We start from the raw sequence: 18,862 nt of genomic DNA, 5'->3' as shown, positions 1-18,862 counted from the left end.
ATAAATGTCATTTAAGATTTTTTCCCCCACCATGAGATTTTGAAGATTAGAAGCTGCTTTTTTGTTTTTTGTTTTTTTAATGAAGTGATTCAAGGTAGGCAGTTGCCAATGTGAGAGAACTTACATATGCTATAATGCTATAATTGGGTTTTTGTTAATTCATTCATTCTCCTGCAATTAGGGATCTCCATAGCATGTAAACTATAGACAGAAATACACTGAGCTACAGGTGTTCCGTGTACTGCCGAGAAAGGGAGGGTTTCCGTGGCTGTCTCCGTGAATAGGCCTTCCTTAGTTGGGAAAGTCATTTTTAAAAGAACACATGTGAAGTCATTGTCGATTGAAACTGATTACAGCCTTCAATTTTCTTTTTCACTGACCTCTCAGAAAATGTCTCCTCCACCTGCTGCCATGAATGCTGAATTGGTCTTTTCCCACTTTGTTTTAATAGAACCAGGATTGCATTTGAAGTTAAGCTGCAAAAAACCAGTCGATCAACAGATTTTCGAGTCCCACAGTCAATATGCACCATGTTTAATGTTATGGTTGATGCCAAAGCTCAATCAACAAAACTTTGCAGCATGGAAATGGGCCAAGAGGTAAAAAAAAAAAAAAAAAAAAAAAAAAAAGCAGACTTTTTTTTTCCCCCTCCATTGATCATGTAAAAGAAAACTTTACAAATTCCTTCCATCTACACTGGTCTACTAGTTTCAGAAATATCCTTCTAACATTTGTGGGTTAAGCTACAGATTAATGTTTGGTATCTGTTTGTTAAGTAAATTTCTAAGGCATGTGCTAATGAGAATGCCAGTCACTTGGAAGTGATTCGTGGCTGGAGTTGGGGTGGCCATAAAGTTCCTTCAAATCAAATAAGATGTAATGACCTTATCTATTAGGCTGGTATCTCCAACAGATCTCTTTTCCAGAGTGCAAGTCATTTTCATATTTGAAGTGCATCTTATCACTTTGAACATCTGGACCACAGGAGGGTTCTCTTTCTTTCATCAAGCAACTCCAGGATGTAAAATGTTGTATCACTCTGCTACCCCATCCCCAGGGGTAAAAGCCAGCAGGTTCTGAATTTTTAAGAAATCACAGACTTTTTGATTTCCTTAGATTGAGTTGATTGTGAATCTTCCCTGACCAAAAGGTTAGTCCTTTGCTAAGTTTCCAATTCCAAAGTGGTATTTAAAATGTAAAGGAGAAAGAAGCAGCAACTCGGGCTTGATTAAAGACTATCATGATCATTTTTCTCCGATGGCCTCAAGCCAGCTAGATATTCATATACCAATTTAGAATTAATTCAGAAACATTTCTGGCAACTCTCGTGTTGTTGCCAATTGGCATAAATTGCTCCTAAATCAGATCTTTCGATACCAGCCATACATGCTCAGAATTCTTACTAAATTATATTTGCTCCTTATTCGTTATTTATTTTCTCTTACCGGCACCTTCCATTTTTAAATGTGGGTTGGTGGTATTCTCTTCCTGGCAACATCATCTCCAACCTTCTTTCCCTACTAATCTGCTTCCTCAGACACCCCTGTTAGTGTTTGCTCCAGACTGACTTTCTTTGGAGGGACATTTGCTCAGGGGTTATGTTCTAGGCACTAGGGGCAAATGTAAGGGGCACTTGGTTCTCTTTCATGGCTCCATGTGCTGCATGTGAGTGACTTAGAGCAGTGGTTCTGAAGATTTCAGTGAGCGTCAGACTCATCTAGAGAGCTTCTCAAAACCCAGATGGTTGGGTCTCACCCCAAGGGCTCCAAGAGGTCTGGGGTGTGGTCCAAGAATTTGCATTTCTAACCAGTTCCCCAGTGATGCTGATGCTGCCGACTGGTCTGAAGACCACAGTTTGAGAATCATTGGTGTGGAGGCCCACTATCCAAAAAGGAGTGAAAATTAGGGCTCATACCTGAAGGACAGGTTGGGTGTTCAGCCGCCAGGGTTTTTACTCCAGCTGTGTTACAAATGAGCTGGGCCTTAGTTTTCTCATCTATAAAATGATAGCCCTATCCTTCTTTTTTTTTTTTTTTTTTTTTTTTTTAAGATTTTATTTGTCCATTAGAGAGAGAGTGAGAGAGAGCATGAGAGGGGAGAAGGTCAGAGGGAGAAGCAGACTCTCCATGGAGCTGGAAGCCCGATGCGGGACTCGATCCCAGGACTCCGGGATCATGACCTGAGCCGAAGGCAGTCGCCTAACCAACTGAGCCACCCAGGTGCCCCTAATAGCCCTATTCTAATTTAATTCACACTCTTTTGAGCTACAGTGTCAGTACTTCAAACCTTACCAAGAAGGACCAGCATGTGAAATAAAATGAGAGCTGCTCTAGATAGAGTGAAGGGCAGGGGGTCTAGAAGCCCTGTGCTCAAGCTACCATGTTCCTTTCCACCTCTCCATTTCTTCACTGCCTACCTGAAGTCTCTCCGGCTTCACAGAGCCCACTTAAAAAACTCTGCTTTTGGTGAACTATAACATTCATTAAGATCCCTTTGAATTCAGACTTTCCAAAATTCTCTTTCTCCTGAATTTTTCTCCCCTGGAGCTCTTTTTTAAAAAATTGAGATGTCATTCACGTGCCATAAAATTCACTCTTTTAAAATATACAATTCAATAGTTTTTAGTATATTCACAAAGCTGTGCAACCATCACCACAATCAATTGTAAGACTCATCCATCACCCTAAAAAGAAACCTGACCTATGAATAATAATTCCCCAACCCTCCCTCCCCAGCCTTGGGCAACTACCACCCTACTTTCTGTCTCCAAGAACTTGCCTATTCTGAGCAGTTCATATAAATGGAATCTCATGTGGCCTTTTGTGACTCGTATCTTTCATATGACACCATGTTTTTAAGATTCATGCTGTCACATGTATCAGCACTTTGTTCCTTTTTGTACTGAATAATATTTTATTATATGGCTATACCCATCTTATTTATCAGTTCATCAGTTGATAGACATTTGAGTTGTTTCCACTTTGTAGCTACTCCAAGTAACACTGCCATGAACATTTATGTTCATGTGGGCCTACGTTTTCATGTGGACCTGTGTTTTCAGCTCTCTTGGATATATACATAGGTTTGAACTTGCTGGGTCATATGGTCATTCTGTGTTTAACTTTTTGAGGAACTGCCAAATTGTTTTCCAAAGTAGCTACACCATTTTATATGCCCATCAGGAATGTATGAGAAATCCCATTTCGCTATGACTTAGCCAATACTTCTAATTAATCTGTTTTCTTCTAGCCACCCTAGTGTTTGTACAGTACTATCTCACTGTGGTTTTGATTTGCAGTGATGTTGGCCATCTTTTTACATGTCTGTTGAGCATTTGTAAATCTTCTTTGAAGAATTGTCTATTTAAATCCTTTGCCCATTAAAAAAATTAAATTGTCTTTTTATTAGCTGAAAGAGTTCTTTATATATTCTGGATGCTAGACCACTATCATATATATGATTTGCAACTATTTTCTCCCATTCCACCAGTTGTCTTTTTCACTTTCTTTAAACACATTTTTTTAAGTTTGATGGAGTCCAGTTTATCTCTTTCTCCTTGGAGCTTCCCAATATGTCCTTTTCAGCTGAGTTTCACAAGGCTGACCTCATTCCAGGAGGAGGAAGGATTATTGCACTAGGACTGGCCTCCTTTCCCCTCAGTAGCTCTTACAGTCCCTCCTCAGACTGACTCAGTTGTGGCCATATTTAAAGAACTCCCACACACCTACTCAGATGCTATGCAGTCCTTCCAAACAAGCCAAGTCATTCTGATCTTAACTTCTTTCTCTTTGAGCTGGGTTATGGGGAGAGTAGTGAGAGTTGGGTTGCAAGGGTTACTGTCACAGGCCCCATTAAAAATTTGATGCAATTTGGGGAACCAATGCCCGGGGAAAAAATACTTCCCCATAATTTTGCATTTCAGGCAACCTATGGACCTTGCTAAGCCAAAGGGTAGCCCCTGGTTGGAGATATATGATGAAAAATAGCAAGTTGATTTTGTCAAAAGGGGATCCTGCTCTTATCTTTACCACTAATCACTTCTGTGCTACAATAGAATAACCTTGGCTTAAATTTGGGATCGTGTTTTTCTGAAGAACATGTTGTCTAGTGCCTTTGAAGTACACCTTATGGAGCCTATACCTTAGCTTCCAAACTCTGTGACCTTGAGCAAGTCCCTTACTCATACAACCTTACTGTCATCATTTGTTACATGAGAGATACAGCACTGCAACACACAACCTTTGAGAAATACGGAGCTTGTTGAAACTGAGGATAAAGCTCCCTCATTTCTGGATGTCAGATTAGAATGTTATCTTGGATATGCCCAAACAGTAACATTTTGAGGCTAAGCAACAATGCCTGCCTCTTTCTGTACAGTGTTCTATTTGAAAACATGTCAAGTATCCCTTACAAATAATTCAACATTCTTCTTTTTTTTTTTAAGACTTTATTTATTGATTTATTTGTCTCAGAGAGAGAGAGAGAGTACATGCACAAGCAGGCAGAGTGGCAGACAGAGGCAGAGAGAGAAGCAGGCTCCACGCCAAGCAAGGAGCCTGATCCGGGACTCGATCCCAGGACCCTGGGATCATGACCTAAGCCAAAGGCAGCGGCTTAACCGACTGAGCCACCCAGGCGTCCCTCAACATTCTTCTTTTTTAATTTAAACAATAACTAAAGCTGGTAAACATTTCCCATTTTTCCACACTTCCCACATCCCTCCTCTCAGACCAAATGATTGTTATTAAGGACTCATCCAGTACTGTGTTCTAGTCTGTGGCTCAATCCTGAGACTGCCAGTTTCTCAAGCTATGCTAGAGAGACCTGCTATGCCATTTCTCCTTAGTATCATTGAATCAGAGACACCTATGTGACCAGCTCATGGAAATAGAGGCTTCTGATGACCTTCGAATACCAAATGACAGACAACAGTCAGTCAGAATGAAACGAGACATCATTTTCTAGAAATATGTACTTCCTTTCAGGGACCTTGTTGGCTCCGACCTTGAGTAGAACTTCAATGGGAAGTCCATGCAAAGGGTCTCTCAGTAATTTTTCTCATTTTGAAGAATGGGGATATTCATCTCCAAAGTCAACTGAATTATAAAAATGAGATTGTCCAAGGATGACTAAAACTGGGAGAATAGGTAGCAGTTCAATTTTTTGTTTTGTTTTGTTTTGTTTTTTTAAGATTTTATTTATTTATTTGACAGAGAGAGATCACAAGTAGGCAGAGAGGCAGGCAGAGAGAGAGAGGAGGAAGCAGGCTCCCGCTGAGCAGAGAGCCCGATGCGGGACTCGATCCCAGGACCCTGAGATCATGACCTGAGCCGAAGGCAGCAGCTTAACCCACTGAGCCACCCAGGCGCCCCGCAGTTCAATGTTTTTGCATAGTTTTTACTTTGTGAGCGTGGATTTTAAGCTCATGTGTAGATCTAGCTATAGTACCTGCTTCCACCTGGATTCCAACTCCCTCAAAGTGTTTTAGACTAGTGACTGGCCAGGTGACACAGTGTTCTCCCATCTCAGGACCACTTCCTGAATTTCATCACCAGGGTAAATTCTCATCTAAATGCAGATGTTGAAGCATTTGTTAACCATACTTTTCCATCTTAAATTTTTTCATTAAAATTTGCAAAGCACCAATAGAGAGGAAATTGTGTATTAAATAGTTTCTCACTTGGTCTAGTGTGTTTTCATCTCATATCCAAGGTCAGATGGTCTTAACAGAAAGACAACATACACACAATCTGTTCCATGACAAGGCAAAATGTGCAGTACAGGAAGTCAAGTGGAATGATTTTTACAAAGTGATTGTGAATTTGCAGTAGCTCAGCTCATCAGAAGCAGAAGTAAACGCCCCAGACTCTCCATAGCATTGAAGATTAGCAGTTCCCTTGCTATTATCATGGTCTAGTGCCCCAGAATGTAATTTGTGGGCATTACTACTACTACTACTACTACTACTACTACTGCCAGGGTCAAGCCAATCCAATGACACCCAAAGAGTGAACTAGAAAATGCAAATACAGGAAGGATCCCTCTTTGTACCCATATTGAGATGCAGATGGAATTGGATAGTCTGTCTGACTGCAAGAGACTTGTGACAAGATTATCTTATTGGGGGAAAGGTACCTAAAAGATGTCCTGGTAGTGTTTATAACCCTTCGTGGAACTTCACATGTGCATGGAATAAATAATCTCCGCAGAAAAATCAGAACGAAGGCGGAGTGCTCACTATTGCCCCCAGAAAAGCTAAAGTTAATCAAATGAGTCTCAGGAGACTCTGGTAAAAGAAATTCATGCATTTTTGCACTTCCTCACATAGGAATGGGGGGCCTGCTTTGATGTATATTGCTTTAATTCATGATAAGCACAGGGGACGTTACCCTACTGTACTCTTTACCAAAATAGGTCTTAATTAATTCAGATTGTAATTTATATACAACAGAATATATATAGGTTTTACATAAGTGTAGAAAAATGTAAACACACATATAACCACTATGCTAACCAATTAATGATAATAGTAGTAATACTGCTGTATACTGCTTCTCAGTTTCTAAACCATATTTCCATGTGTTGTTTCACTACTGTGTTAGGTGATTAGGATTCCTGTATTCACAGGGGTCATTTTTAGCCTCAATGAGGAAATGAGGAAATAGACCAACAGAGATTGACATGTTCAAGTTTCTTCTGGAAGGAAAAGGCAGAATAATCATAGCAAATAGCAAACTGACTTTTTTATGACAGAAAAAAAGAAATGAGAACAGGAGTGGAGATGATTATATTTGTTTAGAATGAAAAGAAGAGACAGTGGGACTCTCTGTGGGGTGGTCATGGCCACATTTGGCATGGAAAAACTGAAGGTGGGAAGAGGTTCCCATCAACCCACCACATCTCCATATCCTTCAGTTTGGACTTCTTCCAGAATGAAAGGATTGAGGTTCCCCCCACTTGAGAAGAAAATGCTTATTTGATTTTCAAGAAAGAATGATATTACTAACACCCCAGACCAAGAGCCTGTGTCTTTCTTGGTGCATGGAAAACAACAGCTCTTGGCTCTGCTTGCCCTTTTCAGCCAGGTTCTTCAAGAGAATGTTTCTATTCTCAGGGATATTCTTTGCTTAGGTTAGAAGCCCCTTGTTTAATATTTCAGATAGTATTATTTAGCCTACAACTTGCTTTTCTAAGTTAGTTGACTCTCATAATTAATTTAATAAATGTGAATCATTTATAGTAATCAAAGAAAATCAAGCAGAGTGAGGCAGTCACATGAGGAGGAAAGTAAGCATGTGATACTGGATCTTATCTCAAGACTTAAAAATGAATTTGGAGCCCTGTCAATATTCCTGAATTCTTTTGCTCTGACATCTTTCTTTGTGTTACTAGCACAGAATTCTGCAGATAGTTTTGCATTTAGCTTCAGGTTTATGCCACTTACTAGTAAATCCCTTCAAGGAGCTAACAGTAGAGCCAATGTGGGTTCTGATTCATCAGGGCTACACAACATGGATGATTTGCTTTATTGTTTTTCCTCTAATCAACTGAAAGGGAACTAAAATTGGAGGACTGAGCATTAAGACCATATCTCCTTACCCTTAGCTTCTGCTTTATGAGCTTGAACAAATAATATTTGAATTGCAATTACAGTTGACAAGATGTTTTCACAAGCGAGGATCCTCGCTTGATCCTCACAATGGATCTGTGAGTCTGAGAACAGGACCACCAGGAAATGGTTTTTAAGTAATAATAATAATAAGAAGAAGTAATAATAATAATAATAGAAGAACAGACCCGCTAAATATCTTTAAACAGGGTTTGCTTCATATTCTTTCCAAAAGCAGTGTTTGTACTGGCTTCCCTTTCCACCCCACCATTGGTCCTGCGTGATTAGTAGCAGTTTTCTGTTTTTTTACAGATGAGGAAACTAAACTATATTTTCTTAGGTGACATGACTTCCTGACTTTGCACCGGGACTTTATTCAGGTCTTACAACTATAGAGGAAATTCCCCTGTGACTTTTACTGGATTAACTTAAATCACATCCCTTCACTTGCTTTCATTAATTCTGATTGCCAGTTATCAGAATATCAAACCACATTCCCATGGCTTATTATTTCTGTATGTTTTCCTAGCTTTTTGAATGGTTTGTTTAATTTCAATTTTCTCATGTGTCCCTTTGTCCTAATTTTTATTTGCACTGTTCCTTTTCTTTTTCTGTTCCTAATTAATCATCCTTCTGAAAGTTTGCTAAAGAGTGGGTAAGTGCATTTTCCTTTCCAAATAACAATGTTTTGCATTGTTATTTCTTATTAAGGAATATGGAATAATTCAAATGGATACTAAAATGATCTAATAAATGTCAAGGAACTGGCATACAGTATTTTCTGTTGAAATCGCTTTTCCTCTTTTCCTGGCATTTACAGCAGATTTTTGTTTGTGTGGGGGTTTGTTTTTGCATTACTATTTAAATTTAATCGACAGCGGACGTTAGAGAAATTGAAAAACTTAACAGGAGTCTGAGTGGAGACTCTAAACCTGGGTTTGCTTTTCCATGAATAGAGAAAATGAATGGCTGCCACAAGGGTTCAGAAAATGGCACTTTGCCTCGGCACTCAGTCAACATCTAGATATAGAATGAGTGGGCTCTGGGGCATAAACCCAAAGTATCAGAGGGTTTCAGAACAGTTTTTGCAAAATCAGTCCCAATGTCTTGGTCAAATTCTGAACCACATCCCCCAGCAGTTTTCCAAAGAGAACTTTTCATCCCCTGTATTAAATTATTATGATACCTTGTTTTGTAAGTTCCAGACCCACACACTGTTAGGCCATGAGGCCATCCATGCATGCTATTTGTAATTGTGTGTATGTATCTACACATATCAAAGCCATCAAAAGCTTTGGGTGAGGAACCATGTGGCTGGTAATTTTTTTTAAGAGCTTCAGATCTCTCTTCATCAAAGACCTGGAGTCAGAATCTTACAGCTGCTTCTGGGAGTATGGAAATAAACTGGGTCTGCAGGCCAGGCTTTATTTATAAATTGTGTTGTCTAAAAATTACTGACGGATGCAATGCCATCACCTCCCCAACATGCTAATATTTGTCTTTCTGTGTTCTTTAGCATCAATACCATTCAAAAATAGATGAACTAATTGAAGAAACTGTTAAAGAAATGATAACACTTTTGGTTGCAAAGGTAACCTTCAGCTTCAGGTGAAATGTTTCATTGTGAACATCGCTTTGTTATATCTGCATTTCCATTAAAATGTAACACGTTAAAAAGTTGAGCTGAATACTTGTATCTCTCAGGAAACGAGATCGTACGTCACGCAGGCTCAGCTCGGAATGATTTTTTCTGATGATTGCGAGCCGTGTGAAGATGAATTGATAAAGTGGCATGTGTTAACTTAATAAGAAATTGTCCCCAGACATCGTACTAGGTTATGTGGAAAATGTTTGTTTTGTTTTTCAGCACTGACAAAGCTAGATTTTAGAAACAGAAAGTTAAACGCTAATAAGGAATTCTGCCATCCTGAAAACCCCCTTTCCCCTCGTTTCACATGCAGTGAGAGTCATAATAAAACATAAAAGTCAGATAAAGCTATTTCAGTCACCCTCATGAATTATAGAATTTTAACTAAGTAATGCTGAATGGGAAGACATTTATATTTGCCAGTGCTAAACTTCTGTTTCCCCCAAATTACTGATAAAATACAAATAAAAATAGATTGGATTAAATGTAGTGCTAATATGTAACGTAAAAACTGCTTTGCGCAGTTTTGGATTTTAAAAAGTGCATTTAATATTATCGCATGCTGTATGCAACTCAATAATATTTTGTCACTTTGTACTTCTGTAACACGCTATATTTGCAATCACATAATAATGAAGAGAAAGCCGGATAAGTCAAATATTTCTGTGTGAAAGCAATCTATTCCTTTCCCCAAAAGTGGAAACCAAATAATAGAACGCAAAACCGAGCAAGGTCATTGCTAGTCTCTCTGTGATTGGGAAATGTTGCTCCGTGGTGTGAACACTTAGAGTTTGAAATAATAATTCTTTTTTGCTGTTTTACTAGTTCGTTACCATCTTGGAAGGAGTACTGGCAAAATTATCCAGATACGACGAAGGGACTTTGTTTTCTTCTTTTTTGTCATTTACTGTAAGTAAAGAGCTTCTTTCTTGCCTGGTTTTTGTTTTATTTTGGGTTTGGGTTTGGGTTTAGAGGCGGGGTGCCAACGTGCCAATTCGGTTTGGGTTTGTATAAGTATGTTACTTAAGGTCAACTGCTAATATATAATAACACTAGGAGAATAAGCAGGATATTTCACAACAGCAGGTAATCCAAAATCATTTCTATTTCACTTGTGAATATACAGTATGTATGTACGTATATGTATGTACACACACAAACACATATGTCTCTATATGTATCCAAAAGAGAGCTGCTGGCCTGAGCCCACATTAGCAATCTCAGACAAATGACTTCCTGTTTCTGGGCTACCATTTCCCGATCTGTAAATGAGGAAAATTAATTTTAAAGGTTGCAAATAGAGATCTTCAGGTCAGACAGAGCTTTTAAATATGTTTTATTTGGTCCTCACTGTGTCAGGTACACTTAACTGAATTAGTTGCCTACATTTAAAAATCTGGAGAATTCACAGGGATGTCCATATTCCAGGCTTTCTCTATAAAGGGAACAGTTAACAGCTCTGGGCCTGCATAAATGCATAGTAACCATCTGCTGGAGTGGAGTCACAGTGGTCCCCACTGACCACACATGTGTTTGCCAGTTTCCTCTAGTGTCTTCTTGGCCATTTTGCTCATTCATGTACCTGCCTGGGCTTGGGAACATTGGAGTTTACAACCTCTGGAGTGGATGATTGAGTCTGTACAAATTGTGAGGGGCTCTAATTCTGTGCCAGAGTAGGGCACAAGCACAGAAACAGGTTTGGTTGTGGGCGGAAGCCAGTCTAATTCTCTGTAGGTAAATGAGCAATGGAGATAGTCATTAGAAATAGGCTGCTTTGGGGCCTGGTTCTCCCACCCTTCTTGTGCTTCTTATGACACTGCTTCTTCTCCTGCCATTTCTGATAGCAGGGTTTTTGCTGGCTTTGAGACCAGGTGTTTTCCTCTGACGGGGCCATAAGAAAGACAATCAGTTTAAGTCCTATTATCTCTGGGTCTTAAAAACAGACTTAACATATGAAGAATCTCCTAGAAAGGCACTAAATGCCAAGATGAGGCCCAGCACAGGGTTAGGGGTTAACACATCAATCTGGCAGAACCAAGTTCAGATCCCATTGCCAATATTAACCAGCTGTGTGATCTTCAGTAACTGTCTCAACTTCTCTGAGCCTGAGCCTCAGCTTTGCTTTGGTTTTGGTTTTGGTTTTGGCTTTGGGAAGGAGTGCTATTTTGTAATTTTGGTTAGGGTTTATGTGCTCATGTGTTAGTGGTGGTTGCCTACAGTGATGTATGGAGTGAGGAATGGATAATGTCTTCTATGGTGAGCTATTGTGGAGATAATGTATGTGAGAGAGATAGCGTAGTCCTCGCATGAATTAGGCCTCAATAAATAGTGGCTATCACTAATGAAAGATAACTAACATGATTATTATACAGTGCAAAAACACACGCACTCAAGTTCTCCCTAAATATGCCTTAAACTGGTATTTCCCATGCATTAGATTTTCTGGGAATTAGGGAAATGTAGGCAAAAAATACTTAGAACAATTCTAGATAGCGTCCATATATCCACATTCCCAGCTTGTTTTAATATGCAGCTCTGAACTTCCAGATATAAGGATTGAACTCAGCCCTGGAAATGTGATGGCTTCAGTCCCTGGAATTTAGTGGTAAAGGTGGGGTGGGATAGATGGTGGTGACAATAGGAAATCTATCCCACAGCACTTTGTAGAACTACCCATAATGTGTCCCAGCTGTAAGGACACCTATCAAGCCACTCCTTTGACAAACAAGGAAACCAAGACCCAGAGAGGGGCAGTAATTGGTCTAAGGTCACACAGCAATGGGCACAGTAGAGAGAGGAAGCCAGGTCTCCTGCCAGCTTCCCCCCACCATTGAACAACTTCCTAGAGAGAGTGGGATTCAGCTGGCAGTTGCCTAGCACTGGAAGGCAGATGGGCAGATGAGTGGGGAAGATTCATAAAGAAGGATTCAGGGCACATGAGTGGGAAATAGTAGATAATCTTTCATTCCTCAGTGAAGTCATGGAAATGGTAAAAAGAGGCAGAATTATCTGCAGCATTTCTGGAAAACATTCCCCTGACACTCACCAAAGATACCACTTTCTTCAAGTCTTCATTTTAAGCAAGTGTTTTTATGGCACTGGACTTGAATGAGTGCAAACCAGGAAAGCCCTTCTGCTTTTTATAGAGCAGAATTCAGAAGTCAGCTCTCATGACTGACTTCCCAGTAGAATTGGGGGAAGGGGTCCCCATGGCAGCAGTAAGAGGACACCGTACCAGGGGGATTCTCATGGGAGGGTGAGAAACAAAGACGACCTAGCATAGCCCAGGCAGGAGTTTTCAAGCTGAAATTCTCATGCTCTCATCTCTTTCCTGAGACATTTTGCAGCCTCTCAGCATGCCTAGTGAAGTCCCCGTAACTGCAGAACACTTCAGTGCCTGTTGCTGGGCCTGTAACTTCCCTTCCTTAGTGACACTTCTCCCACACACTTGGCCATCCCACGGCCAAAAGCACCCACTTATCATTTGCAGCCTCTGTTCTCATCTCCTGCTGGTATTCCAGCGTCGGAGAACGCGAGCTGTGCTTAGAGGTGGCAGGAATAGCTATCTCTGCACGGGAATTCTGAGCTCCTGCCCAAATTTCAATGGGCCTTCGAAGACTTCCTGCCGCCCAGTTGTATGAACTACGCCAGAGTGGAGTGGAAGAGAGGGCAGAGGGTTGGGCAGGGGCAGCAGGCATTGTGGGAAGAGCCGGGAAATCAATGAGGAGAGAGCCAGCTGTGAGTCCCGGGACCTGGACAAAGGCAGAGAGATGGTGCCGACACCCTGGCAGGATTTCCTTAACTCTGCTCCCATTTCTGATTCAATTCTTCAAGTATTACTGTGCACTTACCACGTCCCCACCTCAGCAGGGCTGCCAAGTATGAGCCATGTGCTGTGCCCCCCAGAAAGCTGACAAGTATCGACAAATATGCCACCCTTTCCCCCTCTTTCTCCCGCTGAGCGCCTCCTTTCCTGGGTGGGCTTGATTTCATGGTCCAAGCCAGACATTTTGGAAAACGTCTGCAGTGGCACAGAGCAGGCAGGAATATTTATTTCTCGTCTCCATCTGCATTGCTTCCTCTCTTGGAGAGGAGCTGGGGGGAGGAGGGAGGAGGAGATGTGGCTTCTTCGTGCCAGCCCGAGAGGCGTCCAGGCGCGCCCCTCCCCTCTTCCCTCCCCAGCCTCAGCAGCAGGAGCAGCCTGGGATTTCTGGAGGCAGGCGCCTTTCGAACTTTGGAAAGATCAGCCCAGTTGGAAGTCGCGATTAGCAACTATCCGCCCATTTCCCCTGACTGCAAGATGTGCTTTTGTGTGGGTTGCCTGCTTGGAAGGGTCCTTGTCTGGTGGGTAGCCTCACACTGTTTTTTTAGGAGGACAGGAAGGGGGACAAGCAGGTACCTAGGTCTCTCTCCAAACAAATTAAAATACTTTCCTTGGTCCTATCCAGGTGTTAACCAATATGCTAGTCCTGGAATCTACTCATTCATTCATTTGCTCGTTTATTCATTCACCTAACATATATTTACTAGGCACCTGTGTGTCATGCATTGTGTTGGTTGCTGGGAACACAACAATGAGCAAGGAAGACACGTTCTCTGTCCTTTTGGAGCTTACATTTAGGAAAACAAACAGACAATAAAAAAGGAAAGAAAATTAAAGAGGGGGAGTGCTATTCAGGCCACAAACTGGAAAGAAAGGGAGGGAAAGAGAGAAAGGAGATGGAGGTAGGGTTGTTTCAGCAAGGAGGTGATGGAGGGTCTCTGCGGAGACATAGGCTGAAACTAAGAGGGGTCAGCTGTGGCCGAAAAGAGGAGAATCCTCTAGATGGAACAGCAATTACAATGACCAGGAGGCAGGAAAGTAGGAGGCATTTCTGCAGGATATTTTGCAAGGAACATGGATAGGATTTAGGGAGCAATGTGGAAGGCCCCCCGCAGGGACGTCTTGAAGAGCTCCTCTGCACCAAATGAGTCCTGACAGCCAGTGGCATACAGCAAAAAGACAGCCCAGGAGTGGGGAGACCTGGAATAGGGTCCCAGCCCTGCCCCTCACCCGGCTGCCCTGTCACCTGGAACACAGTGCCACACTTGGCTTTTCATTCCATTCAGTGTAATATGACGATGGTTTTATTAGATGAATTCAGAAGTTTAAAATAGCGACAGGAGCAACTGCTCCTGTTCTTTAAGCACTTGCTAAGTGCCTGGCACAGGGCTAAGTGCTTTAAATACATTTTTCTCATTGCATCCTCTGAACACTGCCATCCCAGCAATGTTCTTGTGCAGAAGATCAGACTGAGGCTCAGAGAGGTTAAGAACTCCAGCTTGACCAGCGTACTCTCTCCCATAAACTCTGGAGCTACCAAGAAGGAGTGATGATGTAGGATGGGCCCACACCCAGTCCCCTGGCAGTCAGAATAACTACCTTAGATCCTCTGAAGGCCCCTAGAATTCATTTAAGATGCCCCCATCAAGCCAGTCCATTTGAGATGGTCACAATGGAAATGGAAGCCACTCAGGACAGGCAGGATAAAGCCCCGTTCAGATCGGTCAGGGGCCCAGACCCCACGGTATATCCAGTCTCCTAGGTCTCAGATCACCCTCATTCAACCTTTCTTTCCATTTGCTAGTATTTTAATTGTTTTGCCACTTAGAAATGAAACAAAGTAGATATGCTTCTTCCTGCTAGAGTCTAAGACCAGGGCTGGTGTTAAGTACAGATCAACCAGCAGCATAGACTGCTTTTGTCAGAGCTCTTGATGTCATGCCAAAGAACAAGACTGCTACTTTGGTCAAAAGCCAGAACTGGATCAAAGGAATTCACTTTTGTCCCCAGAACATTGTGGTCAGAAAGCAGTTCAAATTTCAGAGTGGGGTGAGTGTTCATAATTGTTAGTATTATCTCTGATGACGTCCCATTTTTGCTTTGGCTTCAGGGAATGCCAAGCATGGGAGAGATGGCTTTTTGTAGGGTGGGCTGGTGGTGGTGGTATAGACGGAGAGGTCTTGCTCTATCCTCAGAGGGTAACATCAGCGATTATCAGATGCTGAATCCAAGTGATTCAGGTCAGTGGCTTCCTTCGGAGTAGAGGTGCCTTCCTTGGACAGAAGCACCAACCGTGGTGGTAATAGCTGCCCTTTACTGAACATTTACTGTGTCAGGCACTGTGCTAAGTGATTCACATGCATTTCCTCATCGATCCTCCCAGTCACCCTGTGCAATAGATCTGATTATTATCCCTATTCTACAGATGAGAGAACTTGATTTGTTTGTCCCAAATCATAGAGACTCTACCTTAGATTTACTCCTTTATTAGCTCCAGAATGTTATTCTCCATAGAACCAGAGAAACTCATGCATGAAGTCAGTTAACAACCCTTTTAGGAACCATCCACTTACTGATACCATTTCTAAGGGAGAGTCCTCTACTTTTTCTCACATCTTACCAGCAATAATATTTTGTAAGTAATTTACACACCAACTGTTTTGCAATAAAACCAAAGGAATAGACATTCACAATCCCTCGCTTCTTCTGTGCTTTCTACATAATCTTCAGTTTTATATTATGCCTTCATTCAACACATTTGTTGAGTACCTACTTGATGCTAGGCACTGGGGGCATAGCAATGAGTAAGAGGGATCATGCCTCTTAGTATATATTCTCATGAGGGAGATATATTCTCAACAAGTAATTTACATGCGTGGCAGTTTTCCAGAGAGAGGGAGAAGTAGCAGATACAATGGAACAATAGCCTGAAGGTACCCAAACTCACCTGGGAGGCCATGAAGGAAATGACATTTGAGCTGAGATCTAATGGATCTAGCAAAAAAAAGGAGAAAGAGTGCAGGGTACAAAGACACAGAAGAGAAAGAGAAGGTCTAGTGCATTCTGGGAAGGAGAAGTCCACTGTGACTCAGGGAAAGGCCAGACTAAAAGGAGGAAAAGGACAGGCATGGAGTGAAGGAACAGCCTCTCTGTTAATGAAGGGACAGCCTGATAATGAAGGAACTTGCCCATGGTGATGGGATCTAAGGGCTTACAAGGCACACTATCCAAAATTGATTCAGCTGGAGAAGCTGAGAGAGGTCACAGAGAGACTGGCTACTGTTATCAGTAATGTTGGGTTTGTAGTCTGATCTTGAAGCTTTGAGCCATCATCAGAAGGCAAGACTTGTTTTGTCTAATGTAGTTTGTTCACACTGACCAGGAAAAAACCCCATGCTCTGAAGTGTTCAAGAACTATAAAGCACTGATCTGCCATGCCTTCGACCAACTTCTTTTATCAGCCCTTTCCCAATGGTTCAGAACTTGACATCCACTTTGGGGTTTATGACAGATAATTTTATCACCTAGTAGGACATCATCCTCATTTCCAGTTCTTGCCTTGAAAACACAGTTGACAATTAACATACCTGCTGTCTGAAGCAGCCCTGCAGACACTTTTCAGAAGGGGAAAGAGGCATCCAGAGTTAACTCTTTCCCTTAATGTTCTCTAGTAAACAGACAGACACACACACAACAGACACATAATTTTCTCCAGACTGTGAGATGCTGGGCGACCGGGTCCTAGAAGTGTCAGCTATGAAAGAAATACCTAATGAATACAGGTGGGGCTTCAAACACGAAATAAGTGTTCTGAAATTAAAAGTTAGAGATGCCTCCCTGACCTCTGAACCACGTGTGGTAGGAAGCTTATCACCAGAAAGTTGGAGGGAGAGCTATGATTGTGAAACCCAGACTCACAGAAATGTGGGTGGGTCAGTGACCATTTGTGAGCCTCAGTCTCCCCATCTGTTGAGTGGGGGAGCTTGTGCCTCTTTCAGAGAGCTGATGAGATGATTACAGCCATGGTGCACAGTGACCCGGCAGGATACCAGCATGCTGTGGGTGCCCAGGAAATAGCCCTTATCCTTGCCTTCAACTTCAACCTGTAAGAAGGTTTACATGAACCCCGCGCTTTTAACTATTCTCTCACCTGATCGGTCTTTAGCACAGTAATCATTTCTCTTAAGCAACCCAAATCACTCTTCATCACAGAATCAACCAAAACTCTCTATAGCTCCATTTCAGCACATCCTTGTACTCACAACTCTGATTCGTCAGAGATGTTTTCCAGTAAGTTTAATGTATTTTAGCATTTAATGTTTTGTTTTGTTTTGCTTTGCTTTATTTTACTTTATTTTATTTTATTTTATTTTATTTTATTTTATTTTATTTTATTCTTATGTCTTTTAAGTAGGATCCACTCCCAGTGTGGAGTCCAACACAGGTCTTGAACTCACAACCCTGAGATCGAGACCCAAGCTGAAATCAAGCATCAGACGCTTAACTAACTGAGCCACCCTGGTACCCCTTTAGTGTTTTAATTCTTTCAGATTTTTCATTTATACATTTTCTAGAATGCCTTTTAACCAAAATATTCAGTTAACCAGAAATGAATAACCCATTCCCCATGTTTATTTTAGGTTGAATCAGGTCTATTTCAACATACACCTAGGTTACTTGTTTGTCCAGTTCTGCCCCTTACTGGAGTACAGTCCCGGTCAGGTTAATTAAGCTCTGACTTTGGTTTACTGACCTATACAATGGACCTAATAATAAGACTTCTATTACGTGATGTTGTTAGAATTAAATGAGAAAATGTTATGTGCCTTACTTATGAGGTAAGCATTTGATACACGTTAGCTGTTGTTGTTTTTATGGTTCTTACTGTGGTTATGCCACTGAGTCCGGAGTAGTAGGACCAATTACTTGATCTGCCACCATGTTTTCCATGACTGCTCTATGTAAATTACTAGGCTAGGAGTTGTCAGAATAGTTTTTTGGGTTTTTTTTGTTGTTGTTGTTGTTGTTTTTAAGATCTTAGCTCTCGTTGTCTAGACGTTACTATCTAGGGTGCTTACAACTGAAGGAGCTTTTGAGGTTTTCTGGTCCAGGGTTTCCAGTGATGCACTGTGTCTGCTCAGTTCTTCCCTGCTGGGGAGCACCACGTCTCCACATCTCTTCCCATCTCTGCATTTCATTATGTCCCACTGGCAGCTCATAATGGAGCCGGGTCAAATTGTACCATGAAATTGGCACATGCTTCCAAACAGGGTGGTTCCTTCCTTCCTCTTGTTCTTCTTCCTCCTCCTCCTCCTTCCTCCTTTCTACATATCCCTGAGTGTTTTCCAAGCACCAGAGATGTATCACATGGCACCTGAGGTGATGTTAGATGCCACAAAAATGCTGCATTAAATAACACCAATTCCACTGTGAAAGAATGATCCCCCTCCTTTTTTAAAGATTTTATTTAGTTATTTGAAAGAGAGAGAGAGATCACAAGTAGGCAAAAGGGGGAAGCAGGCTTCCTGCCAAACAGAGAACCCGATGCGGGACTCGATCCCAGGACCCTGAGATCATGACCTGAGCTGAAGGCAGAGGCTTAACCCACTGAGACACCTAGGTGCCCCTAGAATGATCCCCTTTTTAATTTCATTTTCATCCTTATCTTTATATCAAGTGCAAAGTATCCAGTAAGTGCTTACATGTCTCTCACACTTCTCTAAAATTTCAAATCTTCACATGTAACAAAGAGAAAAAGAGAGAAAGAGGGAGCAGGTTTTGG

The 18,862-nt window shown here is 41.6% G+C and overlaps 1 protein-coding gene across 24 annotated transcripts in view; it reads left to right on the top strand.

Annotated features, from left to right (window-relative positions):
• Window positions 1-18,862, top strand: part of CADPS (calcium dependent secretion activator) — a 468,270-nt gene that overhangs the window by 388,448 nt on the left and 60,960 nt on the right. For 23 of the 24 annotated variants that reach the window (XM_032324202.1, XM_032324183.1, XM_032324129.1 and 20 more), the window contains 3 exons: window positions 452-599; window positions 9,126-9,200; window positions 10,083-10,166. In XM_032324202.1, the coding sequence (XP_032180093.1) occupies window positions 452-599; window positions 9,126-9,200; window positions 10,083-10,166 (307 nt within the window). Of the gene's footprint in view, window positions 1-451; window positions 600-8,249; window positions 8,906-9,125; window positions 9,201-10,082; window positions 10,167-18,862 lie in introns of those variants that run through there. The other variant, XM_032324209.1, reaches the window with a different exon arrangement.

This window comes from Mustela erminea, chromosome 1, assembly GCF_009829155.1.
Source record: "Mustela erminea isolate mMusErm1 chromosome 1, mMusErm1.Pri, whole genome shotgun sequence".
NCBI classification, from domain to species: Eukaryota; Metazoa; Chordata; class Mammalia; order Carnivora; family Mustelidae; genus Mustela; species Mustela erminea.
Note: the sequence above shows the minus strand (reverse complement) of the source record. Positions and strands in the feature narration are given on the sequence as shown.